The following is a 17,928-nucleotide window of genomic DNA, read 5'->3' on the forward strand; positions in this document are numbered from 1 at the left end:
CAAGAACTGTGAAAGATAGGGGGAAAAGCCTAGGATGAGCTGTCCAATCTTCCACTGCAGACTGTGGTGCTGAAATACTGTAGCTGGTAGAAGAGTACCTACCTTCATTCCAACCCACTGTCCTGTAGGAAATGATGCCAAAATGGTTTATATCCTTTCACCAGCGATTTCTAATTTAGGATGTCTTTTACAGTCTGGTAATTTACTGCTGTGTGGTCATGTATCATACAATTTTTTATAGCTTGGTAGTCAAACCTTATTCTCAAAGTGTTCGGTCTTGTACTGTTTGATTGGAACATTTAGACAAATCGTGACTACGGTCCCAAGCAATGACTGATTTTGACCAATAAGACAAGTAACTATGTTAGCAGAATAAGAAATTAACTGGAATTCAAACCATAATACCTTTCAGCCAGGCTTAATGTCTTCAGGTAAAGATTGTTGTTCGTATATTTTAATGAATATCCATCACAGTTAAATACTTGAGGTAAGTCCAAACCCAGGCATATCTATTTTTGACTGGATGCAAAAAGCTTCTAGAAAATAGAAAGCTGACATCAAGTGATATATATGAAATCCACAATTTTGATTTAATCCTAGTCAATGAAGAAAGAACTTTATCAAGATGGCAACTTCTGAGTTTTGAAGCTGTAATTCCTAGGAATGTTTTGTGATTGTCAATCACAATTACTAGTCACAGGGGTATAGAATCAACAGAATATTTTTTTTTCTTATGAAGGTTATACTCATATATCTTTGGAAAAAAAGCTGATCCTCTATAACAACACTTTGTTGACGTAACTGACAATAAGAGTATGAAATATTTGAAAAAGCCAGCAATGAATTTTGGGAACAGTCATTTGCAAAAGGTTTTTTAAAATGTTTAATGTTTCTTTTTAGTCATTGACAGCCTGCTGAGTTTAATCCTTTGGATAATACAGATAACGAGGTCTGGTTGGTAACAACAGGATCAATGCAAAGCTCTGAATCAAATATACTGTACTGTAGATCACACATACAGTTCTGGAGAAAATATGTTGAGGGAGCAAAAATTGGTTTATTTTCAAGGTCCATCAACCTCATTGATTTGTCATTAAGCTGAGGTGTTGTATTTTAAAAATATATATTTATATTTCATTTACAGTTTCTATTAACCTACTGTACCAATAAAATACCAATTAAGATACCCATAGTATGCACTACCTGTAAACCTGCCATACACTGTAAGCTTTGATGAACCGCACTATTAAACAGATAACAAAAAAAAAACACTACACTTTGATGATTTTTTAAATTGTTTGGATTTTTGTTTGTTTGTTTTTTTTTACATTTTCAAATGGCATTAGGACCCAGCGGAATACCATGAGCAGAGGCTCACAGTGGTGTAAACTGGTCAGGTTTGCAGGAAGACAAAATAACAGCAGTCTTATACGGTAGCAAATAGAACATTGAGCTCGATGATTTTGGAGAAGTCAATATACGAAATAAAGAAGACATTTGTACGTGAACGCAGAATCAGCGTAGCAAAGTGTAAGTGAATTATTTATGTGCAGTAAGTTTATAGCCATTTTTCTGTGCTTGCAAAACTTTGAAGAAACTTTTTGTAGCTGTCAATGAAGTATCGTTGTCTGTGTATGGGGAGTACTGTACTACAGTATATAGAGAATCACACGTTTTCATCTTTGCGATACTTTGTGAATCGGTGTAATTTCTGGACATTAAACACTACTTTTATTTTTATAGTTGCGAGTTTAGAAGAAAACAATGCAACAGTATTCTTTTGTTTTCATTAATATAAGTTTTGGTGAGAGAGTGAAAAATAGGTTTATCTCTTAATGTGAAAAACGACCATCTTCGTAAGTTTTACATTTCTGAGTGACATTCCCGGTGTTTTTTAGTATCTAGTCTTTGCGTGAATTTGATTACATCGATCTGCGTGAAAGCATGAAAAGCACTGTTGAAAACGCCGGTTACATTTCATAAGAGCATCTTGCATCATCTGCTGCTTAGGAATGTACTGCATACGGTACAAAGCCGGTGCTGTACAAACGTACCACAGAACAATCTTTGTGATTTGTGGTCAAAGCTGTTACTAAAGTTTGTATTATTTATCAGTTGTGATACAGTTTTCTCTCAAATGCATTTCAACAACCACAATGAATTATTTGTTCACAAATCGTTTGCTATTTTAAAAATGTATTGCAGTATCTTAAGTGGTCTTGGATAAACCGTGAGTCGAAGATTACATGTTACTGCATATCAGCTCAGAATGTCTTAGCCCCCACAGTCCCATGTCTTCAATGGTGACAGCATTAAGTCTTAACTATCTGCAATCTGGAAAAGGTATGGCAAACATACTGTACATCCAGGAGGATAAGATACAGTATATAGTTGAGCTCTCTGCAATTATAATGCTGACATTATTTGCCACAACTACTGTGAGATGTACTGTATAAGACCTGAAATAAAAGTCATGTAGTGAGAAAGCAGACTAGAATCAGAGTACTCTGAATCCTGCACTGTAGGTGACAAGCCTGTACAGAACTTTACAGTACAGTACAAGCCTGTACTTTAACATCTCCTGTTTCATTTTTCTTCTGGAGGAAAGGTACAGGACAATTACAGCACAATGTGTCAAGTAAAAATGTAAATACCCGTCACTTTTTGATGATAACAATTGGAAAATTTGGCTGCGCTAGATTAAACCTGAACAATTGATGGAGACAGGCAAAATAGATATAATAATCAATTTGCAATGTGCAAAGATCTCGCAGTTGAACTTGTAATTTAGTGCTACAGAATTTAAAGTTAATTAAAGGATGTGTTGCCGGTCTGATTGGCATTATTGCCTGGTAACAGAGCTGACAGGAAGATAACATCTTGTTTCCTGAGGAAACCACATTGATCTCTGCCTCTTTGACAGCTAATTCTGATACAGCCTTCTCCTCTCACTGTTTGAAAACAAACAGGCATCTGACCACGTGATCTGAGAACATCCAAGCCACAGCCTCAGTCGTTAGAAGGCAGCACAAAGAACGCTTCTTTATCAGCTGTTGGATTCCAAATTGCTGAGGTCTTTGTCTTTTACTGGTCTTTGAAATAGTTTAAAAGGAATTTGCCGCTTATTCAGATGATAACGCTGTTTAAAAATACACCCAACTTTGAATAATAATGTTGTCCCAACCAAAGGCAAAACATTTTGCAATTCCCTTTACAGATGCACAAAGCCTGTGACAAATAGTATGCTTAACACATTAATTAATGAAAATTTAAGTACATGACAAAATGCAAGTAAGTAATGAATCTAAAAGAAAAAAAAAGTGAAACATGTTATCAAGCATAACCCATAGTTAAATAAAATTATGTTATTTCAAATATTATCCTCACTATAAATATAATTTTTAACCAGACATAATAAATAAACATATATTATGTTTTGCTTGGTTAGTAAATGTACAATACTTTTCTTTCATTTGGGAGATTTAAGTCAGAGCAAACTGATTTGGCTGATCAGGGGCAGTCAAGCTAAGACACTTTGATACAAAAATACATAATAGGAAATCAAAAATAATGTCAGTTTTCAACAGACAGAGAAAGTACAGTTACAGCAATGTTTTTTTTTACACAGAATTGACATTTTGAAGGTTGTGAGTTCAGTTAATGAAGTGATATTTTTAGGTCTATCAGTGTTGCACATTTCTCTTGCTGCTATTCTTCCAAAAATCAAAAAGATCTAACCTACTGGAAAAAGGTACCAATTGAAAAAATATTTTACATAAATTGGAGTATTGGTGAAGTGGTGCCCTAAGAAATGGTCTTTTTACGAAAACGTTTAATCGAGGAATGAGATGTGGTACCAATACTTTATGTATTGTATGTGTTGTACTATATAAACTCGTTGCTTCTGTACTCTACTTCAGTTTGCCTCTCAGCAGTTCTGCCGTTTGAGAATTTGAATTTTGAAGCAGTGCTTGAAGTGACTGAAAACGCAAACATCTACGGGCAAGAATGTGTTAACAGGAAAAGTGAGCTCATTCTACTTTTTGTGTCGTGGTGTCAGACTGTTTTTGAAGGGAAGATGTCTTTGGGAACCTTTCAAAGGATGTCTATAGAAGTGCTGGCCTCTTTCAGGAATGTACAGCTGCTCCAGATATTAATTGAGGCATGAAAACAAGCCTGAGAGACTGTGCACTTACTGTATCATGGCTAAGCAGAGGAATAAAGGACTAGAAACACATATGACCTATTTGTTGGTCCTAGAGACTATTAGTATTCTTTTAAAAGAGCAGATTGCCTGTTCTGTTACATTAAAAACGTATTTTAAACATTGGAATAACGTTCAGTAGAGGTAAAAAGTCCGTCATTCGATTGCCTAGTGGAAAAGCGAGTGAATATAATTTTTTTCAGATGTTATTGTTGAAATAAGTGCATTATGTTAGTTCTCATAAGTCATGCATTGAAGTCATATCAAATCAAAGTAACCAGCAATGTGTAAACCAGCATTCCTTAGAGCTTTCTTTCTACAGCATCACTTAATGTGTATACTGCATCTCATGGGGCTTCAACTATTTCAGAGTAGACAGGAACCTTGCAGAAATATACATTTGCCTATTTTTTCATGATCTAACTTGAAACCTTATTCCCTTTATTCAAAACAAAAATAAAGCAATAATCTGATGTTTGAATATAGCAGAGTTTGTCTGCATCCTTAATGCAAGCACTTTTGATAAGGTTTTGATATGGAGCCACAAGCTCACCATTTTGATTATTCCCCACCCCCTAGGGGTGTTTCTGTTACTAAATGCAAAGCTATCGTTCCCAAGCATGCACTTGTTTAAATTACAAAGTGTGTGTTGTCTTTCAAATAACGTGTTTGAGTATGTCTAGCCTTTATGGCTTTGAATTCTCTAGACATTTCTTCTCTAGGACTTAAAGGCATGTGTCTGTTTCCAAGTAACTTCACCACCTTGTAACAGATGAGATCAATATATAGAGAAGGAAATACATAAAATGAAAGACAGAGGAAAAGTCTACTTTTCCCATTTATCATTATCAAAAATGTTTCCCTCAGAAAGGCTTATGTAAAGTCTAGTGTTTAAATATTCACTGTTGAATTTTGAATGTGTCAGCTTTTTTGTGCACGACACATTACCAAGAATCTGGTTCTAACACAACAATCCTCTGTACAGAGGAACAAGTAATACTGTAGGTTTATTTCATGCTGAATACGTTTATTCCACATTTCTTTCTTCTCTTTTCAGCATGGAATAAACCCATTACTTGTTCCTTTTCAGCCTACGCATGCTGACGCAGCTACCCACCTGAACTACTTCAATCCTCTGTATACTTCCATCCGGATGATTACAGAACACAAATGTACATACTGTACCCGAGTATTTGTAGTCACCTATTCACCTTAACAGCTGAAACATCGCGTTTCTTTTTTCTACATTTCAGCATGGACTTAACCCTTCCATGTTCCTTTGCAGCCAATATATGCTGAAGCAGCTCTCTATTCAAACCTCTTCTCTCTCAAAGTGCCCCTTCTCAGCTGAGTTGAAGGCTCCATATTTGGGTATCCGTTCCTATCTCGAGAGAACCGTATGGCTGTTGCTCACCTTTTCCCATGCTGAATTTTCATATCTATCCTAAAATGTAATATCTTCAGAATTTGACGTTTTCTTTAAAGTCATCTTGCTTTTGCCTACATGTTTTTCTTACTGTTTTTTTTTTAGGCTTTGGGAAAATAAGAGCAAAAGGAAAAAAGACGTGTTGTTGCTAATCTTCCGATTTCCCTGGAACATTTGGGATCCTCCAGGGATGTCTCTTCTGTTTTCCAAAGTAGTTGCAAGTATGTTTTCAGATTACACACTGTTTATCTTCCACACAGTACATGATAACATCAATTAAAAAAAAACATTATGTTCAGGAAAAAAGAATGTACTTATATTCAGTCTATAAATCAATCAAAATTTAAGCACGCATGCTACTGTTAAGGTGGCATGCATTTGATGATCCATTGCTTTACAAAAAATCCTTTGCTTTTAATTTTTTTCCTTAGATTAACATAGCATTGAATAATGTTTATTAGAAATTATTTTAAAACACTTCCCAAGAACTGGGATACAGTATCTATAGATCTAAATAAATTAATAGATAGGATGGTTACAGAAAATGCTAGATTGATCATTTATAATTATAAGCAGTATGTAACATTATTTATGTAACAGAATATGTTTTATAGTATATCCAAAATACAGGATTCTTTGCTGTGAACTGTGCAATCACTGTTGCAGAATCACCTGCTAAAAATTCAGACGATATTTCATACCAATAATGGGTTTACTGTATGTGGACAAAAATGTAACCACAGAAATCCTACACTGTAATAAAGGGTTTTCAGTCCAAGTGCTTCCTTGTTGAACAATATTCCAGGACATATTCCAGACTTGCAGGACATTCTGCCTTACCCTTGAGTAACAACACAAGGAAATGATGAAGTCATTGAGGTGAAATATTAGTTTTCTGATCTATTATTACAAAATCCAACAAAACAATAATGTCTCCTTAATAATACTAGAACCCCTGTCCCACATTTTTTTAATTTATGCCTAAATCACATACTATATATATTAAGATTCTAGGGAAAAGGCATCTCTCTTCTTCCACCAATCAATGTGTACACACCAAAGACATATAACTATGGTGTGTGCCATGTGAAATGTCACCATATGCAGAAGACATATGAAATGTCAGGCTTTCACTGAAAAGAAACATTTTTACATTATTTCTTTGTAGTCTAAGGGCAGTGCATGTGATTCAAGTCATTACCAAAATTATTACCATTTCACTTAGTTAATGGATTAAATGATATTTACTAAATTATGGCTGTTAGAAATAGCTAAAATGTTTTTATTTTGACAGGTTCACCGATAAGGAAGAGACCATTTACTGACCAGACATGCCATAGGTAATATACTGCGCTGGTCTTGTTTGTTTTTAACAAGTGCAAAGTAATTGACCTTTTTGTGTTACAAATATAATAGAGGCTGACTGGCTACTTATGAAAAATTTAAATCAATATTTTCAATCCAATCCATGTTTAATTTGCACAGTCACTTTTCAACATGAGGAATATCTCAGAAAAGAAAAAGTATAGTAAAACATGGCCCTTATATACAGTAGTACAGTCCTTTAATTTGCAAGTCCCATTTTCAGAAAGCAAAAAACTGGATTTGTAGTAACCAAATGTAGAAATTCTCATTTTTCTTGGATGCTGTAGATTTATTATAGGTTGTTATTGTGAAAACAATGTTCAGATTCAAAATATCCATAGTAAATCGCTCAGTATTAATGGCACAACACTTGGAAGACAGGTATAGTATTAAACTGCATGTTCAATAGAAGTAAGGCCCCTTTGGAGTTACAGTCTTGTTTCCAACATGTGTAAGTCAGAATGTTTCTCCGAAAATGTGCTGTTGGCAGTAGCCCTGTGTCCTGCTCCTCTTGTCTTTCAGCCTGAGCCTGTCCCTGCTGTCCTCTGACTGCTCCTATGAGTGCTACTCAGTCAACCCCCTGACTGGGTCCCCCTGCAAGTGCCGAAGGAGTCCTCGGCTTCTGTCCAACGGCTACTATGTCCTGACAGAGGACAGCTTTGTGTGCGACGATGAGGGAAACCTCTCTCTCACCCCTTCCAAAACCAACGTCTCCTATAAAGAGAACCTGGTCAGGTATGGCACAAATGATGGGGATTCATCTGATCACTATCAACCATGTCTAAACACTTGCATGCTATCCTTGCGATTTATACAGTAGGTCATAGATAAAAATGTATTGAGTTTGTGTAGCAAAACATTTGTGTATTGAGTTTGTGTAGCAAAACATTGAAGCACTTTACAAGATACGTAAAACTACAGAATTCTATATTAGTAAAAGAAATTAACAAATGAGACTGGATATTACTGCTAATAAGGGAATTAAATAGATGGTGTTAATATGTAAGGTTTTACGATATACTGCTCAGTTGTCCTTGAAAGGAGAATCATTTACACTTACACAGTATTTTATGTATTTTTCTGCTCAAAGACCGATGAAGAATGAGAGCAGATTATGGTTTATGCTGGTAAAGTCTTTAAAGATTAATACCCCTCTGATTTACTGAAATTTATGTGTAACCGGAGGGCCTTCAGACTTGGAAATTTTCAATAATGAATGTCTATTACTAAACATTAATCTTTCACAGTCCAGCATGATTAGAGCTTCCTTTTGTGTGGATATTCATTAAGAAATGTTAAGAAAAAGTTTGTTGTTTCCATATTTCCAGTTAACAAAAATAATGTAGAAATGTAGAAATGATTTATTTACTCTTCTCTATTGGAGTAAAAGAGCTGGAAAGAGGTTGTGAGGTTTTTTTTTCCGTTCACATTTTTCAAATGTCTGCACTGAAATGGACAGGTGCCCTGTAGAAGGTGAAGTATCACCATGTTCCCTGTGCTTTTGGGACTCCAGGTTGTCACAAACCTTAACAGGAATAAGTCCTAAAGGGATGGATGGAGCAAATACTCAGGCCTAATTCAAATCACAGCTTTGCCATACCCCATCTGTAAATCTAGTAGTATATGATGACTCTTTTGTTTAACAAGGTCAAACAAACCCTACCATGAAGAAATGGTCTGAAACCTTCATGCAAGAGGCATATTGGACTTTCAGTTTGGCTCTAACTATAGCCTTTATAATAGCAAAGAAGATTTTTTTAAAGGATGGTTGATTTTTGTTTTACTTTATGTAAGCCCTTAACTATTAATGATACTGTGTAATGGGCATAGATTTATTTTGCCTTTTCTTCTTGCATAATAAAATGTTTGTTTTATGAATAGAAAACATTTTAATTTGTGCTCATAGTATAGGGAAATGTGTCCTATGATATGAAGAAGTACCTAAAGTTTAGAAACTTTATTCACACTTTTATATATAGCTAGAATATTACTGGAATTATTTCCGTTTTCATTTGGTAATTTCCCATGGGTAAAAACCTGAAGGGAAACGACAGATATTGCAAGACCAGGGTTTTACCCATGGAAAATTACCAAATGAAACTGGAAAAAAAAACAAACCTGTTTAGAGTAAGTTTAAAATACTTTTGTATGCATGTTATACAGTAATGAGAAAAGCTTCTGGGAGAATTTACATTACCATCATCAATCATTGACCTCCCCTTACTGTCAGCAATATTGTTATACCTGATGAAGATCACAAATATTAGACTGTTACAAATTGGGGGTGTGGTAATTATAAAGTACAGAATTTATTAAATAGATATAAAAACCCATGACTGATATGCAGGCACATTATAAAGATGAACAATTACTGGGTTCAGGGATCATCTGGTACATTTTTATTATTTTATTCTTATTCACAACTTTGATTATAGAGCAATAACTAGACCCACTGAAATACACATTTGATTGATTTGAATTGAGCTCAATTGTAGCTCTCAATTTTGGTTTTTCTCGTGCCTCCTCAGAATTTTTCGGCGCAGGAGGAAGTCCCACAGGTCCCTGGCGAGTCTTTTTAACCTGAGCGAGTCCTGTGGTTCCTGGCTAGACAGCAGCATTTTTGGGGATGTGCATTCCCCACTGGCAGAATCCTCCTGGATTGAGAGGAACTCCGACTTGGACAGCAGCTCCGCCTATGGTGAGCAAGACAGAATCAATATTCATTGTACATTTTCAGGGAGAACTGCCAATGGAGTAGTATAAAACGAAACTCTTTATCCTTGAAAACTACAGGTGTACAGTCTATCCTTTTTTATTCAATGGGCACAAATGGTTAGTGGAAGCAGTTGTCTTTTTCTTGGACTGAGGGCTAAATGTTATTTAGCCCCATTTTGTTTAAATATTACTTGTGTGTTTAATAGTGTATTTACCTTAATATCCTATTTTTAAATCCAATTTACCATTTATAGTACAGTATACATAAAAAACAAAGTGATAACTAGGCAGTACAGAAAGAAAGGCAGGGAGAAAACCTTTTGTAACAGGAAGGATATGTCAGTCAGATTGTCTAATTCTATAAGACCATCATCAAATGAGCTGCCCTTTCAGCTATGATAATCATAATCTCAATTGTTCTAAATTGGTTCTGAGCAGCACATTAGCAGTCACACGGCTTCCAAAAATAATATTAACATTCTTATTAGATATTGATGTAATCTCTGTGCAGTATGTTTGTGTGGGTATTAAAACAACAACACATGGAGTAAAACATATTGGCATTTATGGAATATAATATATAAATGAGTAGCATTATGTAAATAACAAACTTTCCTTTTTAAGGGAGAATTCTTACCTTCTTAGAATGAAAAGTGACCATGTTGGGATGGATTGTGAGCTTTGGGTTATAGCTTTGGTGTTGTCATGTTATTAAAGTGACCGAGGTAGACAGTTTTTTAGCAGATCTTATTGTACTGTAAATGCGTAGAAACTAAAACTTCCATAGGGAGGCTCTAATGATGTCACAAAGATCCAATAGCTTACTTTATGAAGCACTAGGATTCCCTGCATTGACCTAGACCATCAGCCTGCCATGACACAGCATGACCAGACATGTGTCCTTCACTGCAGATGACAGCGTGCTTCCAGGTAACAAAGCCTGGCCAGTTGAAGACCAGCCTTCAGAGCTTCACACCGAGGCCTGTTTCTCTCATGAACAGTTCAGACAGTCCCTGGGAGGTTTCCTGGACCTTTCTGCTTCACCCCCATTTGCTCCCAGAGGGTGCTACTATAAGGAGACCAAGCAATCAGGTGAATAGAGTCTCATGTACTTGAGTATAAACTGATCTTTCAGACTGCTAACTCTAGACACTCTTAGCCTTTTCTTAGTTTGACTGTCCAAAGATTTTCCATCTAGATTAATAACTAAGCAATAATGATGTGGGTTTTTTTTACTAACATAAATGTCATCTGAGTTTAATTTACCCAGTTCAATTTCCAAACAGTAAAAAGTCATTGAAATTGACAAACCGATAGCTTGTTTTATTTGTACAGTAATTCAGTGAACCCATAGCATTCAGTTGATTCACAGAGGTACAATATGAAAGGGTGTTACATCAAAGGACTGTAGTTACAATTTTACAATGCATTCATGGTAATATGTCTACAGAAATCATTGAACTAAGAAAGCGATCAAATAGACTTACAGAATCTAATCCCTTACTTACAGTACTTACACTAATTATCTAAAAATGTTCCTAAAAACACATTAATCTCATAGCTCACTTCTCTCAATGTAGTATGCTGAGCAATTGCCTTCTCTAGTGGAAGGTGAGGTTATATTTTGATGCATCACATCTACATGTGATCAGTAGAGATTACTGCCTTCCATCGATTACTGAGACTGCATTTGTCCTGTCTCTCTCAGTTCAAAGCTGGTGTTTCTATACAGCTTAGTTGTTTAGTTGTCCACAGATGATGCACCACAGTGCCTCAGTACTAGTGTATCTTCTAGTATTAAGACAGTCTTTCTGACTCAAGACTATATGGAGAGGACTGAGTTTTGAATTTGATGGTAAGTATTGCATGATGTTGACGTTTATGATTTCCATATAATGACATAGTACATTCTAAACTGGAATTTGGTATATTACATGTTTTATTTTTTGTTTCTCAACTGATTTTATGGTTCTGGAATAGTGTCAACATGAAAATTGGCTCTGGGCCAAAATGATGGCCTTTTACAGAGCTCTCCAGGGACACTAAAATCACTCTTTACAGATTGAAGTGGAATTTCCATTCTAAATAGTCTATAGTCTAAATAGTATTTGGTGGAGAAATGGAGAATGTGCGTACTATACTAAAAGCTTTTGCACTTCTTGTTTCAGATTCTACTATTTCAAGAGTCATCTTTCTCCTTATCCTCGCTGTGTGCTTCTGTGTAACAGTATTTTCCAGGTACACTTTTTCTGTGTTTCATGATAACTGAATTGGTTTGAAGCCAAGAAAATCTGGTTATGTTAAATCTGTGCAGTCAATGTGAGGAAGTGATATGGATATATATTCTTTTTTAGGTGGTTGTTGGCCATACTAGTAATTGCATCGGTTACCTCCATGCTGATTTTCACTTCATTCTGTAAGTGTCAGCTTCTTTTTACTCTATATACTGTACACATACAGTATAGTATAGACAGCATTCGTTTAGAATTGCATTAAATGTTCTGCACTTTTTTTCCAGTTCTTACAAAATCTTCCTTTGGAAAACCTGTACGACCATGGAATACAAAAACAGAAGTAAGTCCATGTTTCCAGTGGACTTTTTTAGACTTTCTAGACAGAAAAGTTACATCTAGTTTAAAAGGTGTTTTGTGTGTCTTATGAATATAATGCCTTCAACTTCCTATTTATAGTGTAACAAAGAAAACTGAAAATAATTTGCTCCTGAATTGGTTGCAACATTATGTAACGCTGCTACAATATTATTTTACAGGATATCACATCAAGAAATGAATAGACAAAATTAAAAATGGTAAGATTTTAAATTAAGTCTTTATTTTAGTCTATATTAAAATTGATCTGTCAGAATTGCTTCACCTGATTGTAATGCTCCTGTTTTTTTTATCTGCATCCAATTGAAAAAACACTTTTGTAAAGTGAACATCTCCAGAGCTAGTAAGTAGCTTACTTCTAAAAAAAATGTTTATATCATTTAAAAAAAATCAATGAGACAGATGTAGACATAAAGTGAAAATTCACAAAAATAATTTTAAATAGCTCATTAAGAAAATATTTAAATTGTCTGGTTATTTAGATTACAATTAAAATGTTGAAAGCGTTATAACTTTACTGATGTCATCCCTCATATAAAGTGATGCTGATGCTTCTGTTCTCTTCCTTGTATCTTGCACTATAGAAACCTTAATGAGCCTATATAGGAATATCAATTTAATATTATATACTGTGACACCTTCAGGGGAATAGTCCAATAGCAGTGATATATTAATATTTGGGTCTCGGAGAACAAAAAAACACGAGCGGTGCCAAAAGAAAGAAAATAACAAAACCAAACAGATCTAGCCAACACGGAGAGGTCAAACCAAAACACAAATAAAAGGTCTTCTGCGTCCTCACGCACCTAACTTCCCTACCCTGACTACCAGATTCAAAACGCACAAGTGGCACACGCCCCTAACCTAGTGCCTAGACAGAAAACAACCCTACGAGTGAAATGTATACCCGACGATTTTACCTATTACCTTTTCCCCGAGTGTACAACACTTAAACACTTACAGTAAGCTCACAGTTAAACACAACACGAGTGAGCAAATTGCACAATGGTGGAAAAGGGGTAATACGCGAATATAGGATACAAAAGCAAGGAATGGGGTACAATGAGAACAAGTAAGAAGCAACGAGCAAGGTAATACAAGCACAAATAACACAAAAACTAAACTAGCAAAACAAGCGGAAGGGCGAGCAATGAGCGTTCAAAGTTGAGCCGAAGACCTCGAGGTCGGAACCTCTTCGGTATTTGAACCTGAGGTCTTGTTGCTGATTGGCCCGGAGCAATGCGGGGATGACATCACGAATGTGGAAACAGATGAATGATGAGCCAATGAAAAACAGAATACCTGTAAACGGAAAGTGCGGAAGAAAACAAAAGCACACGGACCTGCACGGGGACGTAACAATGTACTCGAACTAGGCTTTAGTAAAATTAAAGCAGTACTTAAAACAGGAAAACAATTCTAAGGTACTTAAAAATTAAGTTCTAAAACAAGCTTTTTGCAGCTTCTTCTTTCATTAATGAACAACCAGTTCAGTTGGTCATAAGTCTTATGAATCCTATCAAAAACCTTCAGAACTCTTTCACCGGATCAATATAAATGCAAATCTGTTTACTCGTGTAGAAACATTAAAATGTCAGAGTCCGGGTGTTGGTAAAAAAAGAGCTGTTTATTCGTATGCATACGGGAGATCAGCTTGTAAAAGCTAGTCTCTCCGTAAGATGTTGCTCAGCGCTTTTTATACACAGTAACAGACAAACTTCCTATTGTACCTTTAACATAGATTACCTAATCCCTAAAACCATTAGTTCTTAGTCAAGCTTGGATAACGGAAAACACCTCCTTATTGAGATTTTCGTTATTGCTTACATTTGAAAAACGACATTCTACTTCCCTTTTTACAATATTTAAGACATGAGCTGTACTTTTCCACTGACCTATAGATGTCCACTCGTATGTTCCCACTTGCAAATGTTATAAGCAGTTAGAAAACTAAAAGATAAGCAGTTATCTTTTTTGTTAGTTTTTATAAAATTGATAACATTTCCTCACTTGAATTTGTTTCTTTCTCTTTCTGCAGGCCTTAAAGGTGTTTTTCTAAATATGTGCTATCTGATGAGTGAAGGCCTTCCTTTCTACAGAGTTACAAAACTTATCTTAATATGGTTAATTTGGTTTATACTGTGCAAAAGCTAAAAAAGTTATTTTCTACTTTCTCTTGTACTATTTACAGAACAAATGTGTAAAATTAGCCCAGCACAGAAGGTGTCAGATGTTAGCTAATGTTTTCCTTGTGGTTGAAAGCAGTAATCTAATTATTGAAAATTAAGGAAATTAGATCATTTTGAGCATGATTGTAAAGAATTTTATTTTTGTAAAGGAGAGACCGAAAAGTTGATCATATAAAATGCTATTAAGTAACTGAATCTTTATATTTATGTAACTAGTGAACAGTTGAGGTTCCTCCTTAATTTATTTTTCTATAGAAAAACAATACAATAATTGAAAGCACAACATTATTCTATTCATTCTAAGTACAGAATCTATGTCCTAAAAAAAATAATTTTGGCAGTATTGCTCTGAATTCAGAACTAAGTGATGGCTACTGTTTGACCCAGAAATCAAAGTAATGGGCAGCAGTTGAGTAGTAGTTAGATTCTTAGACTCATAACTGTAAGGTTGTGGGTTCGAATACCAGGTAAGGAACTGCTGAATTTTGCTTGAGCACATTAATTGGCCCAGATTGGTATATCGCTTAAAAGCCTTGCTCTGTGAATGGGTACCTACTGTATGAGTCGATTTGGAAAAAAAGGTCATCCCAGTAAATCGATGATGTTAATTATCCTGTTCAGGCTTTATTTGAATCGAAAATGTTTATTTTCACTTGGATAAATACAGTATCTACTGTAGATATTGAAATGGTGTATCTGTCATTTTGAAAAATGTTGACAAATATTGAAAAGATATTGAAAAATGTGTCATTTAGAACAACTCAAAATTATTTTTAAATAGAACTTTCTATATACATATTAAATAATTTACAGTATTAGAAAATAATAGGAATTTAAAAAAACAGTTGCAAAGAATTTAAAATATTTTTGTGATTTGTGACGAATGTGTTTTATCTTGTGGCTCTCGACTGTATAGAGATGTTAGTATGCAGCTCTTAGTGTTAGAGAGTTTGCTCTCTCCTTGTTCAGTTAATGGGTTTAAGAAGACCCATGATGAGGGTTCATTGTAAAAATGAAGTGCAGTGTTATACAGTAAATCATCCTAATAAAAATCCTGTTATTGTTCTCATCATAGCCTTAAATGGGACTTATTTTTATTGAAGTTCTCTTTTTTACAGTAATACATACTTCTAAGAACAAAAAAACTTTTTCTGTTTTTGCTGACATTTAACTTCATTTACCCTTAAAGTGTTTATCTGAGCACACAGGCTCTGCATTTTACAAACTGTGCACATGTTATTTTTGATAACCTACTGTAAAATAGGATATCATTGGAAGAGGAATACTGCTTTTATTGAATGTATAAACCCTGGGGGTAGTGAACATGCAGTAGTAGATACATTATTCAAGATTCCTTCATAATAATGCCTTTCTGGAACGTCTTGTAGATTTATTCAGGGTTGCAGCTAATGTTTCATGTAGAATTATCTACTTTGTACTGTATTTATGTGGGGTTTACATTTGGTATTTTTCCTGAAATTTCTGATTTTCACTTATTCTGGGCAGTTGCTGGTTCACCCTAGGTAATTTTCTTTTTTTATTTTATACATGACCGGTCCATTATAATGGTTCCTGAAAAGACCCTTCTTAGAGCATGCTGCCTACTGTAAATGTATACAAGGAGACATTATATTAGCAGGGAAGTGCAAAGTATCTGCATTGCTTTCCTGAATGTGCTGGTATAAAGTATGTCTTTTTTAAATGCTAATCTGTAGTGATGTTTTTTTAAGGAATGTTAACAGCCTTTTTTTTTCTTGTTTCTACTGTTAGAAATTCTAAAATTCCCATAAAAAATGTAAGCTGTATACAATGCCCATGTATGAGTGGAAATAACTGAGAGGTATTTTTAATAAAGACTAAAATGTGCGTTGTTTAATAAAATGTGCATTGTTATTGTTTTATATTTCAAAGACAGCACATGATTTGAGTACACATCCTACTGTATCGTTCACCTCTTGAGGCCCAGTTTCAGAATCAATACCAATTTCTAAACCTAGAAAGACACCTGATTCAAGTAAATCCCAAAAATCCTTAAAGGTGCTGTTTACAGAAAGCCAACCCAATAAACATGTTCAGATTCTAAACTAAAACACAAACCATGGAACAAACATGGACACTAGAGAGATGTTCACTTTACATTTTAGACAGAAAAGGAGACACTTATTTACACAAAGGGCAGTGAAAGGCTAGAACAACCATGTTGTTGAAGATAACCCGACTTCTTTCTCAGAACAATTAGATAAGATTTTTGGATCACTTAGTTCCCAGCAAATTGCACACGTTTAACATGACTCATTTAGTACTGAGGCTGCCACAACACGTATTGTAAATTCTCCCTTTTTTGTACCTGGATATTACTGAATTCACCTGTAGCAGGAGATCCAGACATTCGCTTCAGCAGAATTTACTGTTAATGTTGTTTGGTGAGTAGTGTTTTGTGGGTCAGAAACTGGAGGTGCCCATGAACAGCAGTTTAGTAGCTCAAAACAGACAACACCTCTAACTCCGATATAATTATCAGTTCAGTAAAAGCCCAATTAAGTAATTAATTAAGCAGTGTGCTAAAAAAGAATAAACACTGGGGTCAGCCGGATGTGGATTGGGAAATGGATGTATTAAACTGAAAGACAAAAAAAGTTTAATTCATTTTTAAAAAATGTATTTAAATACAAAAAGGGAAAATACAACAAACAGGGGTATATACAGTATATGCAAATATACAGATGTCTCAACATGACACAAGGTAGCATAAGTGAATGAAACGAAGAAAAAAAACAACAAAACACTTTGTCTATACTACAGAGGTTATGTGGTGTTAGGGGTTACATTAAATAAGTTTAAATGCTACAAGACTTTTGTAGACCAACTCACCAGGCTTATTTTTAAATATTTTCAATGAATTAGAGTATGGCTTGAATGAGTTAGAAAATTATTTAAAGCTTATAGGATTCTTTTTTACTCTACACGTGTGTATGTAAAATTTTGCAAACAAGAGAATAACATTTACCATTATACGGACTTCTTTGTGTCGATTCGAGACACCGAGAACACTAGCTTTAAAAGTTAGATGTACATAAATATTACTATTGTATAGCCAAGAACAAACAGATCGCCAGAAAGTTGTTGAATGGTGACATGAGAAAAAATGTAAAAAAATGCTTGAATTCATTAGTCATACAGTATATAGTATCACTATATATTCTTTTCCACAAAGATTTTTTTCTCTTTTCACATGCTTGGAAATGATAAGAGAAAATAAGCGTTGTCTCATTAAATTAGTGTTTCTTTATGGGAGAACTCCGCAAAACGAACTGACAGAAACGCACGTCCGCAAAACGGAAGTTGTCTACTGACACTTGAAATGGATTGGGGTTTGTCCTGCAGTAGGACGGTGCGCCCTCTAGTGGTGAGTAAGCGACT

At 34.9% G+C, this 17,928-nt stretch overlaps 1 protein-coding gene across 1 annotated transcript; it reads left to right on the forward strand.

The window, feature by feature from the left end:
- The first annotated feature begins 1,398 nt into the window (after positions 1-1,398).
- tmem71 (transmembrane protein 71) lies at positions 1,399-16,389 on the forward strand. The gene is made up of 11 exons (XM_015354942.2): positions 1,399-1,530; positions 5,736-5,851; positions 6,925-6,970; positions 7,518-7,730; positions 9,524-9,693; positions 10,623-10,802; positions 11,879-11,948; positions 12,065-12,126; positions 12,229-12,284; positions 12,481-12,519; positions 14,358-16,389. The coding sequence occupies exons 2-10, from the start codon at positions 5,821-5,823 to the stop codon at positions 12,502-12,504; spliced, it is 852 nt and encodes a 283-aa protein (XP_015210428.2). The 5' UTR covers positions 1,399-1,530; positions 5,736-5,820; the 3' UTR covers positions 12,505-12,519; positions 14,358-16,389.
- The last annotated feature ends 1,539 nt before the right edge of the window (positions 16,390-17,928 follow it).

This window comes from Lepisosteus oculatus, chromosome 6 (assembly GCF_040954835.1).
Source record: "Lepisosteus oculatus isolate fLepOcu1 chromosome 6, fLepOcu1.hap2, whole genome shotgun sequence".
In the NCBI taxonomy this organism is placed as follows: Eukaryota; Metazoa; Chordata; class Actinopteri; order Semionotiformes; family Lepisosteidae; genus Lepisosteus; species Lepisosteus oculatus.